Genomic DNA, 16,358 nt, shown 5'->3' with positions numbered 1-16,358 from the left:
TCTGTATCTTCTTGTAGTTCTACTCTACCTTTTTGAAAATAAGGAAGATCAGACACACATGGAATATTAAGTTCTAGTTCCATAATGAATGTATGCAATGGCTTGATTACACTTTTTTGTTCTCTATTTCTTTATTGACACTTAACATTAAATTAGCTTTTTTTAATGCTTGCTACTGAATACAGAGTTGACATTTTTGTAGTTATCTATTATAACCTGCGAGTCTCATTCCTGAGCAGCAGCATGTAGCCTAGAGTCCATCGTTATGCACATAGTTACCATTTTCCATCTTGTGTGTGGCTTCATTTTTACCTGCTTGGAGTTTCAGCTGTGTTCAAACATTAATTCAAGTTGGCAAGGTTATATCAAACAAAGCTCAAAGAACACTTGGCATTTCCATTGGATGCTGCGTTTGTTTTATGCTCTTTCTTGCGGAACTACATGCAGCACTCTCTCATCTGTTTTGTCTTTGACAACTGAAAACAAACATTTGGATAAATATTTGCAACTTGTTTTACTATTATCATCTTACTAATAAAGCTACATGTAGTCACTTCAGAGAGAGATCCCATACCGGTATTAAAGTAATTGCTTTTCTGGGATCCGTAGCTTCCTAAAACATAAGGAGAAGTTGAAGAAAGCTTAAAACCATCTGGAAGCGACAGTATGATTCAGATGATGTCATTTTCCTGTCATTATGAACTGTTTTTTTTCTGGGGAAGGAAAATGTACTTTGGGAATTCAGCAGTGGAAATTCTGAAAGCAGTGTTGAAATAAAGCTGACATGTCTTTTGGTGAAACTAATATCTTTCTTGTATTTAGTTGGCAGTGCTGCTCCCTTTCATACCAAAGAATCTGCCAACAGAAAGTCCTTTGCAAAGGGACAGCCATCTATGGGTTGCCTTAATCCTTTGGATTCAACTGCCCCGAAAGTGAAAAGAGGAAAAGAAAGAGAGATTGCAAAACTGAAACGTCCTACAGCACTTAAAAAGGTAAACATGTGGAGGATCTTCATCCACACACGTACTTGAAAAATAAAAGCTGATATTTTCTTACTTGAGAGTATTGAGTAGACTAGCTGTAAAATGTTGGAGTTAAATACTGTTTGTGATCAGAGAGGAGACAAATTATTTTTGTATTTTCTGTCCTGGCTTGAGTAGGAAGGTTCAGAACAACCTGGTTAACTTTATTTTGTTTTGTTCAGTCAAACAGACATTTTTCCTTACAGGTATCTCTCTCATTCTCAGCTGTTGATAGCTGTTGGTTTTGTTCCTAGATTATTTTGAAAGAGAGAGAAGAGAAGAAAGGCCGGTTATCAGCTGACCACAGCCTTTTGGGGTCTGATGAACAGAAAGAGGTTCCTATAACCTTTACTGCTGATCAGTCACAGGAGCTGACCTCTCAAGAAGGTTGGTCTCTCTGTCTCTCTAGTGTCCATCCCTCCCCACTAATTATACTAATCTGCTTAGATTAATATTTTGTTGTTTTTTATGCAACACAATTTACTGGTGTTATCTTTAGCCTTTTTAAATGCTACCAAACACTAGAAATTAGTCTTCTTTTTCTAAAATGTCTTGTCTGTGCCTCAGTAGTGGGAGGCTCAGTGCAGTATGGGTTCAAGTACCTCATCTCCGTACAGCCTTTAATTCGTTACTCTTGGGCAGATGTTCCCAACACATGTCAGAGTTGATTGATAGCATTTTTAATAAGCAGATCAAACATGACTGGTTGCTTCTGAATGACCTGATTAAAGATAAGTGTGAAAAACTGAAATATTCTAGGAATAAGTTGAGCAAATATTATCTATATATATATAATTTTGTAAAGATTTATTAGAAGCAGCTTTGGGTATTTTTAATGGATATTCAAATATTGCTTATTTACACAACCCACACTGAGTGCTGGATATGTGCTAGTTTTGTTTCCCCCCCCTCAACCACCTACCCAGAAGAAGAGTGTGTTTAGTGTTTCCAGAATGTAATTTGGAACAAGTGAGGGAGAGATACGTAAGTGTGATGCTGTTTATGTGAAAACGTCTTTTCATTTTATAATGTTTCAAAATTGCCTTTCAGAAACTGGACTAAGTATGCCTAGTGATACTTCACTTTCGCCAGCAAGTCAGAATTCTCCGTACTGCATGACCCCGGTGTCACAAGGCTCACCTGCTAGTTCTGGAATAGGCAGTCCAATGGCTTCTTCTGCGATAACCAAAATTCACAGCAAGAGATTCAGAGAGTAAGAGTTTTGCATTATCAATATAAATTCAAGGCTTGCACTTAAGTGACCCTCATCTTTTAAGTGTGGATAGGATTAGTAGACTCAGGAGAAGCGTAATGAATATAAGGCTACCCTTTCATCAGCAGACATTTATACAAGGGGTGTTACTGGTAATGTAAACGTTTTCAGTGCGTAACTTTAAACAGGATTTCTAAATCTTTTTAATTCCCAACAGTTTAATAACTGTTCTGAGGAAGTAAAATTATTTTTATTTGGTAAAAGGCTTGGTGAAATAGTATTGAGTATGTGCTGTGCTAATACTTGATGTTTTTTGACTTTACAGATACTGTAACCAAGTTCTAAGTAAAGAGATAGATGAGTGTGTCACTCTCTTATTGCAAGAGCTTGTCAGCTTTCAAGAACGGATTTATCAAAAGGATCCCATGAGAGCTAAAGCAAGGAGAAGACTGGTCATGGGGTTGCGTGAGGTTACTAAGCATATGAAGCTAAACAAGATCAAGTGTGTAATCATATCTCCCAACTGCGAAAAAATCCAGTCAAAAGGTATAAATGGTAAAACAAGTGATGCACTTAACTGTTTACAGTTTTCTTGTGCTGATTAGCAAGGGTAAAAGCAGTTTTTTAGTTACTGTGTGTGATATAACACTTACAGAAGCAGCTGTGCAATCGTCACTCCACATTCATTCTCTTCTACTCCACTCTGGAAGAAACTTGTCCATGTACTTGAACAGCTTAAAGAAACATAGATGTTATAATATGTAGTTTTATTCCATTCAGTCTTCGATACACTTAAAGTCCTGAACTCTGGGTGCTCTTAAGGAGGATTTCTTAGGACGAGTATGAATTGGCTGCTTAGCCAACCAACACATTTTGCACCAACCAGAAATGTAACAGAAGCTTCCTGAGATATGAGAAGAGCAAAGCTCTGCTCAAGAAAAGAGCTGTGGAAAGCTCTGCTTTCATGTGTGTGCAGCCCTAATAGGAAATATAGAATATTGCCTTAATCTGTTCTCACTATACTTGAAATGTGTAGCTTGTCATCCTGTTCAATGTAATAGCTGGTGATTGTGTGTATTGAAGTTTTACTGACTAATTACAGTTTAAATGGGGGAGTTGTGTCTTGCTACACTATGACTTTAACTGACTAGATATCTATTTAAAATTGCTTTCTTCAAGGTGGACTAGATGAGGCTCTGTATAATGTAATAGCCATGGCACGGGAGCAAGAAATTCCTTTCGTCTTTGCTCTTGGACGGAAAGCTCTTGGCCGTTGCGTGAACAAGCTGGTTCCTGTTAGTGTAGTGGGTATCTTCAGCTATTCAGGTGCTGAGGTGAGTAATTCCATTCACATAATGCCTGGATTAAACCACCTTGTATTAATAGTTAAGAATTGACTGTAGTTAATCCTTGTAGTTAGAATTGATGTGGCATGGAGAGCACACCTAACTAATATGTGCTTGATAATAGCCCTGACCTGTTCTATTTCTCTGAAATTCAATACAGAACTGAGAGACTCTGAGTCACACTTAGGTCACAACACCTCTAGCTTTCAAGTAGACTTAAATGCCATCTGAAATTCTCTGGAAGGCTTAAGATTGTAAGAAAAACAGCGTTTTAAGCACATCTCCTCAAAGTTGCGTAAACAGAGAACAACTAATCTTGGTTGAAGTAAAGGTATTTGGTGTTAATAAGCTTAAGGCTTACTAGGTAGTGTAACTTTGACTAAAAGTGAACTTACTAGTAAGAACTACTGATCATAAAAACTGCCTTCATACTTAGGACCTGTTTAATAAGCTGGTATCACTGACTGAAGAGGCCAGAAAAGCTTACAGAGATATGGTTGCTGCAATGGAACAGGAACAGGCAGAAGAAGCCTTGAAGAATGTCAAGAAGGCACCGCATCATATGGGTCATTCTCGTAACCCCTCCGCAGCAAGTGCTATCTCATTCTGTAGTGTTATTTCTGAACCGATATCTGAAGTGAATGAGAAAGAATATGGTAAGTGCATTACAAATTTTGTAACTAGAAGCTAGAATTTTCTCAATGCAGCTTATTGCAAAATGTAGCTAAAAAAATACAGTTTATGGTATCCTACAGTTTTCAGGTATAAGAGAAAATGGGTTAGTCTTCACTTAGTTTTGTGGGTAATATTTTTTCCTCCAAACTGTATAGAAAATAGCAATTGTAATTTCTAACCCCTCAGAAGTGTTACAGTTACCTAACTCGCATCAGTGGAGGTGGCTTCTGCGGTTTCATTGAACCGGTACAGAACTGGTACCAAACACAGAATTGATTATATGATTGAGGAAGAAACAATGACAGAGGGAAGGAATTAAATCATTGAGGTCTCTGTAGATAGGACGTGTATGTTAAACTTTGAAATAGTGTGAGCAAAAGGCAAATCATTTATCTGGTTGCTTGAGCCCAGATGACAGAGGGGATAAAAGGGAGAGTGCTTGTTAGAACCAAAAGACTTGTCCTTTTCAGTCTTAGGTTGAAATCAAAAGGATACTCCCTTGTTTTTAGTTAATTCTTTTGTGGTGTCTCAAACTTATTGAACTTGTTAAATATTTTTCAAAAAATCCTTAAACACTTGATACTGTGGCAATTCTCTGCTTTTAATTTGTACTTGAGAGTAACCTCTTTGACTATGCTCACTGTTGCATTTGGTGCTTCCACAATTTATACAGGAAACTAAGTGCACAAACTTTCAGTTTTTGGTTGTCTATCCCTTTCCCTTCTTCCCCCTGTTTCTAATTGAAATTTTTCTAGCAAGCATAGAATAGTATTAAAATTATTAGCTCCTGTTGCTATCTAAACAATTCTGGGATATTTATGAGAAATATTTATATATAGAAAGAACTAATGTTTCCTACTTAAACTTCTTTTGGGACTTGTAGAAACAAACTGGAGAAATATGGTGGAAACATCTGATGGGTTAGAAACCTCTGAAAATGAGAGAGAATCCTCATGTAAGACTACAGCAGCAGAAAAAGCTGGTCATGGTCAAATGGAAAAAGCCACTTGTAATAAACAACCACCTCTGGCTACAGCTGGCACTACCTCAGCAACAAATCATGGAAAACCCACACCAGGTGATAAAGATGAGGTGAAACCGGATGACAATCTGGAATGGGCCTCACAGCAGAGTACAGAAACAGGATCACTGGATGGCAGCTGCCGAGATCTTTTGAATTCCTCCATGACCAGTACCACCAGTACTCTTGTACCAGGAATGCTAGAAGAGGAGGAAGAGGAGGAGGAAGATGATGATGAGGATTACGCCCATGAACCCATTTCTGTAGAGGTTCAGCTTAACAGCAGAATTGAATCTTGGGTTTCAGAAACCCAGAGAACTATGGAGACTCTTCAGCTTGGGAAGACCCTTAGTGGTGCCGAAGACAATGCAGAACAAAGTGAAGAGGAGGAAATAGAGACTTCTGAGCCGGCCGATCCAGTCACCGATGGTGAGGAATGGACAAATGATAAGCACGCGAGTAACACTCAACATAAACCCACCATCTGCAGTTCTCTGAACAAGGAACACACAGATTCCATCTATATGCCGTAAAAATAAACAGGAACTCAGGAACTTTTTAGAAACTATATTAAAACTAACTGTTGTAAAGGTTGCAGCCATTATTTCGTATGCTTCATCTCAACGTTTTGCACTGTTAAACATTTAATATGTGTATTTAATTCACAACAATATTTTTGTAGCTGTTACTTGTTTGATTTAAAAACTAGCTTAGCTTTTAATCAGTATCTATTTCCAAGAATAGAAACTCTGTGGAAAAATTGTCAATAAGTATTAACTTGATCTTTTGTAAAAGGAAACATCTTATAATTGAGCAGTTTTAAGCAAAATTATTTAAAGATGTGACTGTTTAGCTCATTTTCAAACAGATAACCTACATGAAGACTGACAAATTACCCAGCTTACACTGGTGTTATATGCCAGGCACGTCAGTGTGTTTGGCTGTGATTTTTCTAGTTCTGACTAGAAAATAAGTACAATTTTGGTTCTCTTCAAAGAAAAGCTAGAAAACCCCATTTGCAGTCTTAGTGAAAAGTGAACAGTAGAGATATCTGTGCTGGATTCTTATGCTAACATAGGCGCAGCGTTTGAGTTGGTCTCTGTGAATGCATCATTAAACAGCTGCTGATAGCTGGGGTGGTTACAATAAGCTATAACAATTTTGATTCCAGAAAAAATTTAAGCCAGAGGGATGTAATTAATGTTGGGGGGGGGTGGGGTTACAAAGTGGAAATATTGCATTTTAAGAAAAAAACAGGAAAGAAAACAAAAATTGCCCATGTTCTCCACAGCTGCTGTCTGCCAAACCACACTAAGTGAATCACTAACCATAATCCCTATCCAGGGCTTCTAGTGAAGTGATGAATTCCTCTTCTTCCCATCACTTACCTCAGGAATGCTGTTTTGCATATTGTATCTACATAACATCGCAAAAAGCAAGAACAGTCCTTTAACAGCAAGTATGAATGTTATGATGGTTCAATGTATCTACACATTCATCTGCATGCTTTGATCCTGGCCCCCCTCGTGTTGAGTTCAGGATGTACCTTAGCAATTCTTGCTCAAAATGTGACCTCTTTGTGTCTGTTCTTACAGTTGTAGCAGCTTTAGGAGTTGAGCTCTGGAGTAGAAAAGGAAGTGGTGAAGCCAGGAAAGGGGAAAGTGCCCTGGAGTATGGGGAGGAGGTATTTCAGTGGTTCAGAGGTAAAAGAAACAAAAAGATGCCCTCCCTGAAACATACACATTGCTAGCGAATTGTGCTGTGTTTTATTTTGGATATTGAAGTGAAATCCATTAACTGATGAAGAATTCATTTCAGATTGAAGATGGAGTGTGTCAAAACCTTGCACGTAAGGAGTCTCTTTTCCACCTTTGCCTTATATTGGCAAGGGTTGTACTGAAACTGCCAGCAGCAGGAGCTTCACTGCAAGAGCAGCCAGAGTAACTCACATGAATAACACTATTATAGCAAACCTGTATTTTTTTTTTTTAATTCCACTTCATTTTTCTTCATCACTTGTATCAAAATGCATAAAAACCCTCTGGGTAGGCTGCAAACCACAAGAAATGGGTAGTTAAGTTAGGGATTCAGGCCACACTTACTAATATGGGACCAACGCTTATAGTACTAGTGATGCTGGCATTTTAAGTTGCACTGGGAAAATAAGACTCCAGGTTTAGAAATCATCTACCCCTGGGTTTTTTGGATGCTAATGAGAATAATAGAAACTGTGTGTATTATGTAAATAATGCTTTGATAGGTATAGACATAGCAAATGTGGTGTAGATAAGCAGTGTAGAGAGCTGCTAGGACAACTGGCTGTTCTGTCACGTTCTTAGTTCCTTAATGTAATATTCCTAGATGTTAGAACAGGCATTTTATAGGAAAACCAAGACTAAGGAATGATGCCTCCTGAATGTTAAACCTTTTGCTGTACCTACGGCAGATTTCTATAGTCTGTATGTTTTGAAAGAGTTTTTGCTTTAGGAAATGATAGGTGTTTGAACTGCTGACAAACAAAACTTGCCCTTGGATGTGTAAGCACATCTTGATACCAGCTGAGATCAGTGTATACACTGAGGGCAAAACTTTACCAGAACATCAAAAAACAAAGGTGTTGATAACTTTTCCTTTTGCTTTTTCAGTGCCAGTGATTCAAATAACTTTTGATCTTGAAGTATTAACATCAAAGGCGCATCTTTTTATAGGTCTTTTCTGAACTTGGACTGTCATTTTAAAATTTTCTGATATTTATATCAAAGAAGTCTTGTAATATTCAGCCCACTATTTCACTGTAATTTTGCTACAGGTTTAATAGAGTTCTTGAAGGTGATATAGCACTTCTAATATCTCTCAATTTGCCAGCAAATAGGGAACTAGTCTCTTTTTAAAATGTGGCAGATGACCCTTAGAGGAGCAAACTGAAACTGAGTCAAGGAAACTGGGTTTAGTGCTTCCTTTTTGATAAGCTGGGAATGAGCAATAACTGTGAGAATGAGATTGCAGTTCCTTTGGGAGTGATCCATTTGCTTCTAAAATTAGGGCAGTTTCTTGCCACTTAGAGCACTTGAGGGAGAGTATCTCACTGTGGTAATTTTGATTCTGTTATCGCCAGAATTTAAAAGGAAAGCGTACAAATGTTTTACAGTACCGTGTTTTTTTTTAAAGTAGCTGAATTTCTATTTGAGTATAAAAGTATGCAGTTTGTTATACAGGTTGTTACTGTCCCCAAGAAAAGATGTTTCTGTAGCTATAGGTGTATAGATATTTTTGTTGTGAAAATGATTATTCTGAAAACAAATCTACTTTTCTGAAAACATACTTTATAGAGATGATTTCACCACTTAATTTATCTGGTAAAATCAGAAATAACGTATCTGTGGTAGGGGTAGTAGGGATCTTGAAAACTGGTAGAGGCGCCTACGTATACAACCTATTTATATAAATACTTTAGGTATCTCTGTCAGAATAACAATAAAACATGGATAACAAATACGTAAGAGGAAAATAAATTCTGATGAACGTCTGTCCTTAGTTGGACCAAGTGGAAATGTCTGAGTAAGGTTTAGGACCTGCTCTTGCTAACACAGGCTTAAGAGCGTTAGTTGCACTGGTTTGAATTGGTGGCCCGTTTATCTGCGTAAGTTGCGTGCGGGTAGTTGTAGGATTGGAGCGAAACAGTGACAAGAGGGTATTGACCTGTGTTTTAAAAACTCATTGTAGAAAATGTTCAGTAATGCACTTGTTGGTGTTCTTCTGGTAAAGGTAAGAGGTGTCTTCATGCTCATTTGGGTGGGTGGGAGCTTACACAATGTGATTCTATCCAGTTCTTTAACACAAGCTTAAATTTTAATAATGTTACTTTAAATACATATGTAGAAAAAAGTATTATTGTTTGGAAAGCTGCTGTTTGCTGAAACTGTCATTAAGTATTTCCTGTGAAGTTGTGCCAACTAATGAAACTATGGAGTTGATTTCAATGTTAGCCATTTAAAAATGAGATACGATGATCTGTTAACGAAACAAAAAGCAGCAGAAGGAAGCCATGGAAACAAGTGACGTGGGTTTCCTACCCACCCTGCCGCACATTAGGAAGCGTGAGAGTGTCCAACCCGAACCTTCCACGCCACTGAATGGTAACACTGAAAGCAGAAGCACGGTTGGCACAGCCCACCTTCTAAATGTTCATAAGTAGTTCTTATATTTTACGTTTAAATGGATTCTAATAAGGAAAGCTGTTTAATGTCTTAAAATTTATAGTAATATTTAGGTTAAAGCAGTAGAAAAATCATTATGAAATACAATATGAAGGGTTTTGTTCCATTTCTTTTTTTGCTGTATGAAGGATAATTGTTCTGTCTACCGTACTTTTTGGAGTAATAACAGCTTTTTTGCACTATGTAAATACTAGTGGGGGGTTCTTCCATAACTAATAAAAATGATTGTAGAAATTTACAGCTTTATTACAGCAAGCTGTTTGTTCACAACCGCTTTACCCTGCCCTGGCACTTGAGGAGAGGGAGAAGGTCAGTGTCACACTGGGCTTGGTGCAGGGGGAGAAGCCACATGGTGGCTCCTCCTGCTGGCTGGTGGGTCCCTGGGCTCCAGCTCAAATAAACATATAGCAAAATATATAGCAAAACCATTCTTCAGAGACCTTGGGACTGAGCTGGATCCACAGTGTTGAGCTGGAAATAACACTTTCAAGAGAAAATTATTAAGAATAACCCCAGGCACCTCTAAAAACTTGGATTTCTTGCATGCTGCTAATGTATGAGAATTTAAGTTCACCTGCCTTTGTTGTCACGCTGGTGCATGAAGTCACCTTTGGAAAATAACACGAAGTTCTCAGCCTGCTGTCTCCTGTTCTCCAGTGACGCACTGGTAACTGCTCATGCTTCCGCAGCTCTAGTAACAGTGTCATTAACTGGTTTTGCAACTCCTACGTGTGAGAATATTTGTAGCAATTCACAAAGGATACAGCTTTATCCTGTAATTTTGAGTTTTCTATTTATGTGCCTTAACTTCATGCTTCAATTCTGCTGTTGCAGTTGTCTTCTCTTGGAAGCGTTGTAAACCTTACATAGTGGTGCTGTCAGAATTACTCCTCACATTTGGGGTTTGCCTGCATCTTCTCAACCTGATGTGGATTTTGGAAAGTACAAAAAAGTAGGTGGCACCGTGTGACTTGTGCTGTGGAAGTGACAAGAAAATTAATAACCCCAAAGCCTTACAAACTTAATTTTCTCTCTATTTCTTCACTATTTAAAACAAACCAACAAAACCAACCATCTTGTCGTTCTCTTGAGAGAAGTTCCTTGCGCTCGGGTACCGCGTCGGTGCTCACAGGGCTGGAGTTTATCAGTCTGTCTGTCCATAACCTGCGGAAGGACCCCAGTCAGTCAAATTGCACTGTTCATCACTCTTTGGATTTGCTTTCAGATTTTCAGGATGACTGCATGTACAAGGCAGGCTTGCTTTTTATTAAATAGTTTGGGGTTTTAAAGTTTTGGTTCAATACTGCTTAAAAACACCCCAACCAAACCCTAAAGGAGATGATACAGCTGAAGCCTGTGTACCTTTTGTCTTCTATGAGTTAGCAAATGCTACAAAAGGCAGGGAAACCTAAGCTGGAACATACATTTTGGCAACAGCTCCAGGCCCCCAGTTCGCCCGTAGCTGCCAAATGAGTTTTGCAGCAGCGCTGGGTGAGCTGGCGCGGGGCGGATGCGTGTGGGCGTCCATCTGGCCGCTATCTACACCACCCAGCCCTCTCACAGGGGTGTTTTCTAAGGATAGTGCTTTAATGAGTAAAGAGGAGGTTAGTAATCATGTAACACTGATAACAGACTTGCTCCTATACGAAGGGAAGGGGGCACGGAGCAAACTCAATTTCCCACCAGCTCTGTTGGTGCCCGGGTTCTCTGGGGACCGTGGTGACCCCGTGCACACAGCCGGTGGTTTTGTCTGTGTTTATGGGGAAAGCTAATGCATGTCCACACTAAATTTAAAACAACTTTGTGATTCTACAAGGCGTTGTGCCTACGCAGTCAATTCATTTATTGCGGAGTTATAAATCAACAACAAATATCACTCTAAACTTGTGGTAGTTTTGCACGTTAAAACAAAATGCACTCCTGTTGGGTGGCTTCTTTCGGGAGGAAAAACCTAAAGCTAAGTTAATTAGAGAATTAAATTTTTTATAATGCATTTTAAGCTAGGGAAGGGTGCATTTTCAGATGGGTTCTGCCCCTGAGAGTATTGGTGCAAACTCTTGGGGGTTTTCCAGCTTAAATTGAGAAGGTGAGTGCCCCTTCTGCCATCAGCTGTCCTGAGGAGCAGGAGAGCGCTGAGGAGGAAGAGGTGAGGATGTTTGGAAAGAACGCTGTGGGGAGCGAGAACTGGGAGAAGATTGTAGAGGATGAGAGCAAATTAACAACAATAATGTCCTGATGACACAGTTTCCTTTCAGATTTACTACTGCTGAGTTCAAGGCGAGCATCCAAGGCTGGAAACAGGAGATGCCGAGGGAGGGCATGTCCTTCAGTGTTTCCTTGGATCTCCTCTGCACAGCTATGGAGCCACTGGGAGAAGTTCAGCTGTGCTGCAGGACTGATTTTATTAGAATATTAATATGTGCCTTACAAAAATAGAGCTGCAAGCTGAACTGCAGGGAAGGCTGTTCCCTGCCTGCTGTTGTGTGGACACCAGGCCCTGCGATGCCACTGAATCACAGCTCCTTCCAGCTTCCTTGCCAGCTGGCTGCAGTTTTGTGGTGCTGTTGCTGAAACTTGTTTCATATGGCAGGTAATTCTGCGGAGATGACGCTTTAGGCTACTTTGGGGTTCTTTAGGCTGAAATTGGTGTTTGTACCCGTCCTGCTGCTGGCTGTGCTCGCAGCCAGAGCCAGGCACTAGATGTTTAATCTGCTGTTGCTTTGTGCGCTTTGTGGGACAACAGATATCATATGATGCTGGGTTTTGCTCATGGTGACTTGTCCTCCTTGCAAGCAGTGCTGAGACAGGCCACCAAGAGCTACTGAACGTATCCTTGGGCTCTTGGGATGCAAATCTCCTTTCAGAAAGCTGTGGTTGGGGCAGAACGTTGTTTTCTGGTGGCTTGCAGTGGGTCCGGCTGTAGCTCTGATGTGTTTGGTTATGCCCTTGTCAAGGCTGCAGAGGCTGGCATCTCTTTGCAAAGGGACGGCTGTGGCACGGGCCCCCCACACTGTGCTCTCCTCCAGAGCTCAGCTCTCATCTCCCGTCGGAAAAATCAAAGCCCAGCAGAGTTGTAAGGAGGAGGTGAAAAGGGGATAAAGCCCATCCAGCTAAGCCCTGTTGAACACCGTGCAGGGTCCTTCCAGCTGCGAGATGCACCCCGTGCCCGGGCAGAGCAGCCCTGCCTTCTGCCTTAGCCCAGTGCAGCTCTGCTGGCTTCTAGCTGAGGTTTTGGACCAAGAAACGTTGCTGTGCATGGTTAAACTGGGCTGAGCGAAACACAGTGCGGTGCCCGAGAAGGAAAATCACAACTTGTCTGTAAGTCACCCTAGGACATGTTTTCTGGGATTAGCATTGTTGGATCCTTTGGAGCTGGAACAGGAGAAAAGCGGTGATAGTCTAATCTCTGACTCTCCTTTCGTATCCAGGGATGTGGTAGCAGCTGTGCCTTTGTCCTCCTCAAACACATTAGCTCTCAGCTCTGTGTCTTCAGCCCATGCAAACCTCCTCTGGCTCTCCTGAAAAGCAGGAGGTGGGCTGCGGTTGTCAAATGTGCCTGGTTTTAATTCATGCAGAACACAGAAAAGGTATCTATAGGAGATAAACCAGTGAGGGAATTTTCCAGTATGTGGGAAAATACATTTCTTTCAACTGAAATGAAACAGTGGCTGTGCATTACTTTTGCTGGTGCAAATAAGCGTGCTCTAGGGCTTCCCTAAGGTACCTGCTGCCACGTTGCTGGTTATGGGGTTTTCTTGCTGTTCTGTAACACGTTGCTGATTGCTGTCAGCGTCAGCCAGCCGTGTCAATGAGGAAGTCGGGCAGATCAGCTCGGTGCACCTTAGCTCAAATTAACTCTGCTGTTGCTATTTACACAGGAAAAAAAATCCCCCGTTTACTCTGTATTATAACAGAAACGCTGAGCTCTGTCCTGCTGGTCGCAAGAAGCATGTAACAGCTTCCTCTGGGCTCCTGCAAGAGTGCAACTGCCTTTCGGGTGTGCGCTGCGGGCAGGTGACAGCTTTGCTCCCTGCTCTGCCCACACACACTCCTGGGGTGACTCTGCTGAGCTGATGCTCTGCTAAAGTGGTCCCCAATTCATCTTGAGCTCGCTTGTCGCCCACGAGCAGCACGTGTGTGTGTTCCAGCACCTGCCTTCCCTGGCCCTCGCACTGCAAGGGGCGGGTGGTGCGGCGGCGCTGTCTGCTAAAGCTGCAACCCACAGCCCCACATCTGAAATGATGGCGTTGCCAGGGGTGCCCAGAGGTTCTGGGCTGGTTCTGCTCCTTCCTGCTGCAAAGGGGATGACCCTGGCCAGCTGGCTGCTGCTAGCTCGCCTCCTCTGCAGCTCCTTTAGAGGGTGTTAGAGGTGGCTGTAGCTGGTTAACTGCTTGATCCTGCTCCTCTGTAATGGTGCTGCCCTGTCAACATGGTTACACCTGCCAAAGCTCCTGTCCCCTGTGACAATATGTGACCGGGTGCTGCTCACATCTGATTTTCATGCAGCCTGTTTGGGGCTGTAAACAGGGTGTAATGGAGGTTTTGGGTGTGATGTGGCAGGTAACGTAGCGACCAAGGGGAGTTTCAGCTGGTAACTGGGCACCAGCAGGGTGTTCCCATGCAGCCTGAGCACACTCACCTGTCAGCAGCCATGTGAGGGGCAAAATGGTTCTTCCCTGTGTCTTGCTGGGGCAGCGACGGGTGGGTGGGCAGCGACGGGTGGATGGGCAGCGAGCTGGGGCAGCTCCCCAGGCCCTGAGCACTGCAGGCAACCGCGAAAGTGAGCTGTGACCAAGAAACACAGGCTCCTTTTAGGCAATATACAAGGCTTTAGGCTCAGTTTCACCAGTGCTTAAAGGCGCTTTGTTCTCTGTGCTGGTTAGAGGCCCATTTCCCAGTATCTCAAACAGAAATCTTGTTTTTAGCCTCAAGAAAAAAGCTTTTTAATTTACAAAGGCACAGCATTTTTCTTTTCGCTCCTCCCCCTCCCCGCAGTGGCTACTGTTCCTCGGACAATGCTGCTCTTTGCTGGGCTCTGCTCTTGAGCTTGTATTTCTTGATTGCTGCTGAAAACAGAGCTTGTCACAATTGCCTTTTTCTCGGGAACTTGCTGTAAAACACCAACTATTCTTCACCTCCCACACCGTGACCACACTCACTGGTGCCTGTGGGCTGAGAAGTGCTGGTTAATGTACCGGTCTCCCTTGCCTCTCTGGGGAAATTCCCGCAAGCCCTCCTGACCCCTGGGAAGGGTGACAACGCTTTAGGCGCGGGGCAGCAGGTGCTGGTGCCGTGCAAGGCTCAAACACAGCTCTTGGGTGATTAGTGAATCACAGGCTATTGCGTTATTGTTTCTTTTTCTTGAAAATGTGCCCTTTCACCACATTGATTTAAAGTGAGTCCCCTTAACCCTTTTCACCTGCCAGCGCTGCTAGCTGCAGTAGGACACAGTGGGGATTGCACTGCTGGCAGGCACCCTGCCCACCCCTTTCTTGCTCACACAGGTACAGAACGCTCAAATTGCCTCCTGAGGAAGACGCAGCTGGCAGGAGAGCTCAGGAGGTGAGGAGCAGCACAGGCCAGAGGCAGCCCACAGCAGGAACTAGTCTGTGCCTGAGCTAAGGCCTGGGGAGGCGTCCTGGCCGCCAAGCCATCCCTCCCTGCTGCGGCCGTGCATGCCGAGGCGCTGCTGTAAGGCAGGCAGAGCCTCGCTGTGCGCTCACGGGAAAGGTGGGATGGTAAGGCTGATCTCACAGGAAGACAGAATTTGGTTTGTCTGGTTGCATGTTTTTCATGGTGGCAAAAAGAGAAATCTGGAAGGTTCCCCAAAACAGGAGCCGGGATTGCTCCTTGTTGTCCCCTTACAGCTGGCACAGCTTGCTCCCCTCTCCAGTCTCTCCTCCTCACCCCTCAGGGCACCATGGCCTCTCTGTCCCACCAGTTTCTTCCAGCTGTGTTGACATTGTGCTCTAGCACGGTCTTGAAGTGAAAGAGTTAAGAAAATGTCCGTGCTAAGAGGGATTCTGTGTTCTATGTACAAGCAATAGTGCTGTTAATCACTTCTGAACATTTTCTATCCTTTTGTGCTCAAAGCCATCATTAAAGCTTCATGAGAAATTAGTCACTCTTTGTAACTTGCGGCTTGTCCAGGTTTTGCCTTTGGGTTTGATTTTGTGAGCAGCCTGAGCCATCCTCCTCAAAAAGGGTTGATTCAAAAGCCGCTGCTTCCTCTTTGAGCCCTATTTCAGCAGTGGAGTCTGGACTGGGGCTTTTCCCTATTTTATAGCAGCAACTATTGCATCTTTTAGCTTTCATACAAGAGGAAAAAAAAATGCAGTGGCTGTGGTGAGCTCTCAGTCTCTCTCCAGCTCTCTGCCCATGATTTCCTCCTCCTGCCACCGGCACCAGCAGCTGATTTACAGCACTGAACGCAAGGAGGGACTGAGGCCGGTATCACTGCGAGCATGAGGAAGGTGAGCTCTGTATTGACAATGTAATGAGAGAAAAGACCTCAGCTAATGGAGAGAACCGAGTCTGGTTCTCCCTTCTCGGCCTGACCCCCGTGATGCCGCATTTCTCTGCACACCACGCCACCCCAGGCATCAAAACCTCGTAGGGAGCCCAGGGAACTCGTGCTCAGTAAAATAAGCCCGGCTCGCTTCTTTGGCTGCCCGAGCTACACGCAGCGGGGCAGCCGGGCTTCCCCCGGCCCGGGGCTGGCTGTGGCCGCTGGGACAAGCCCGTCCCGCCCTCGGGGCCGAGCGGGCGGCCCGGGGGCAGCTGAGCCCCGGCTGCCCCCAGCCCTGCGCGGTGCCTGCGCCGCCGGGGGCAGCGGGACCTGCCGGCAGAAGCGGCTTTAGGGGG

At 43.0% G+C, this 16,358-nt stretch overlaps 1 protein-coding gene across 1 annotated transcript in view; it reads left to right on the top strand.

Moving 5' to 3' along the window:
- The window catches only part of SECISBP2L (SECIS binding protein 2 like), a 28,012-nt gene extending 18,280 nt beyond the window's left edge, over positions 1-9,732 (top strand). The window contains exons 12-18 of the mRNA XM_080350955.1: positions 823-992; positions 1,277-1,409; positions 2,073-2,235; positions 2,561-2,781; positions 3,415-3,569; positions 4,018-4,237; positions 5,140-9,732. Coding sequence (XP_080207081.1) covers positions 823-992; positions 1,277-1,409; positions 2,073-2,235; positions 2,561-2,781; positions 3,415-3,569; positions 4,018-4,237; positions 5,140-5,810 — 1,733 coding nt within the window. The 3' untranslated portion in view covers positions 5,811-9,732. The remainder of the gene's footprint in view (positions 1-822; positions 993-1,276; positions 1,410-2,072; positions 2,236-2,560; positions 2,782-3,414; positions 3,570-4,017; positions 4,238-5,139) is intronic.
- Positions 9,733-16,358: the final 6,626 nt, after the last annotated feature.

This window comes from Nesoenas mayeri (genome assembly GCF_963082525.1).
Source record: "Nesoenas mayeri genome assembly, chromosome: 11".
Classification (NCBI taxonomy): Eukaryota; Metazoa; Chordata; class Aves; order Columbiformes; family Columbidae; genus Nesoenas; species Nesoenas mayeri.
The sequence above is the reverse complement of the archived record's forward strand: the minus strand, read 5'-3'. Positions and strand labels throughout refer to the sequence as shown.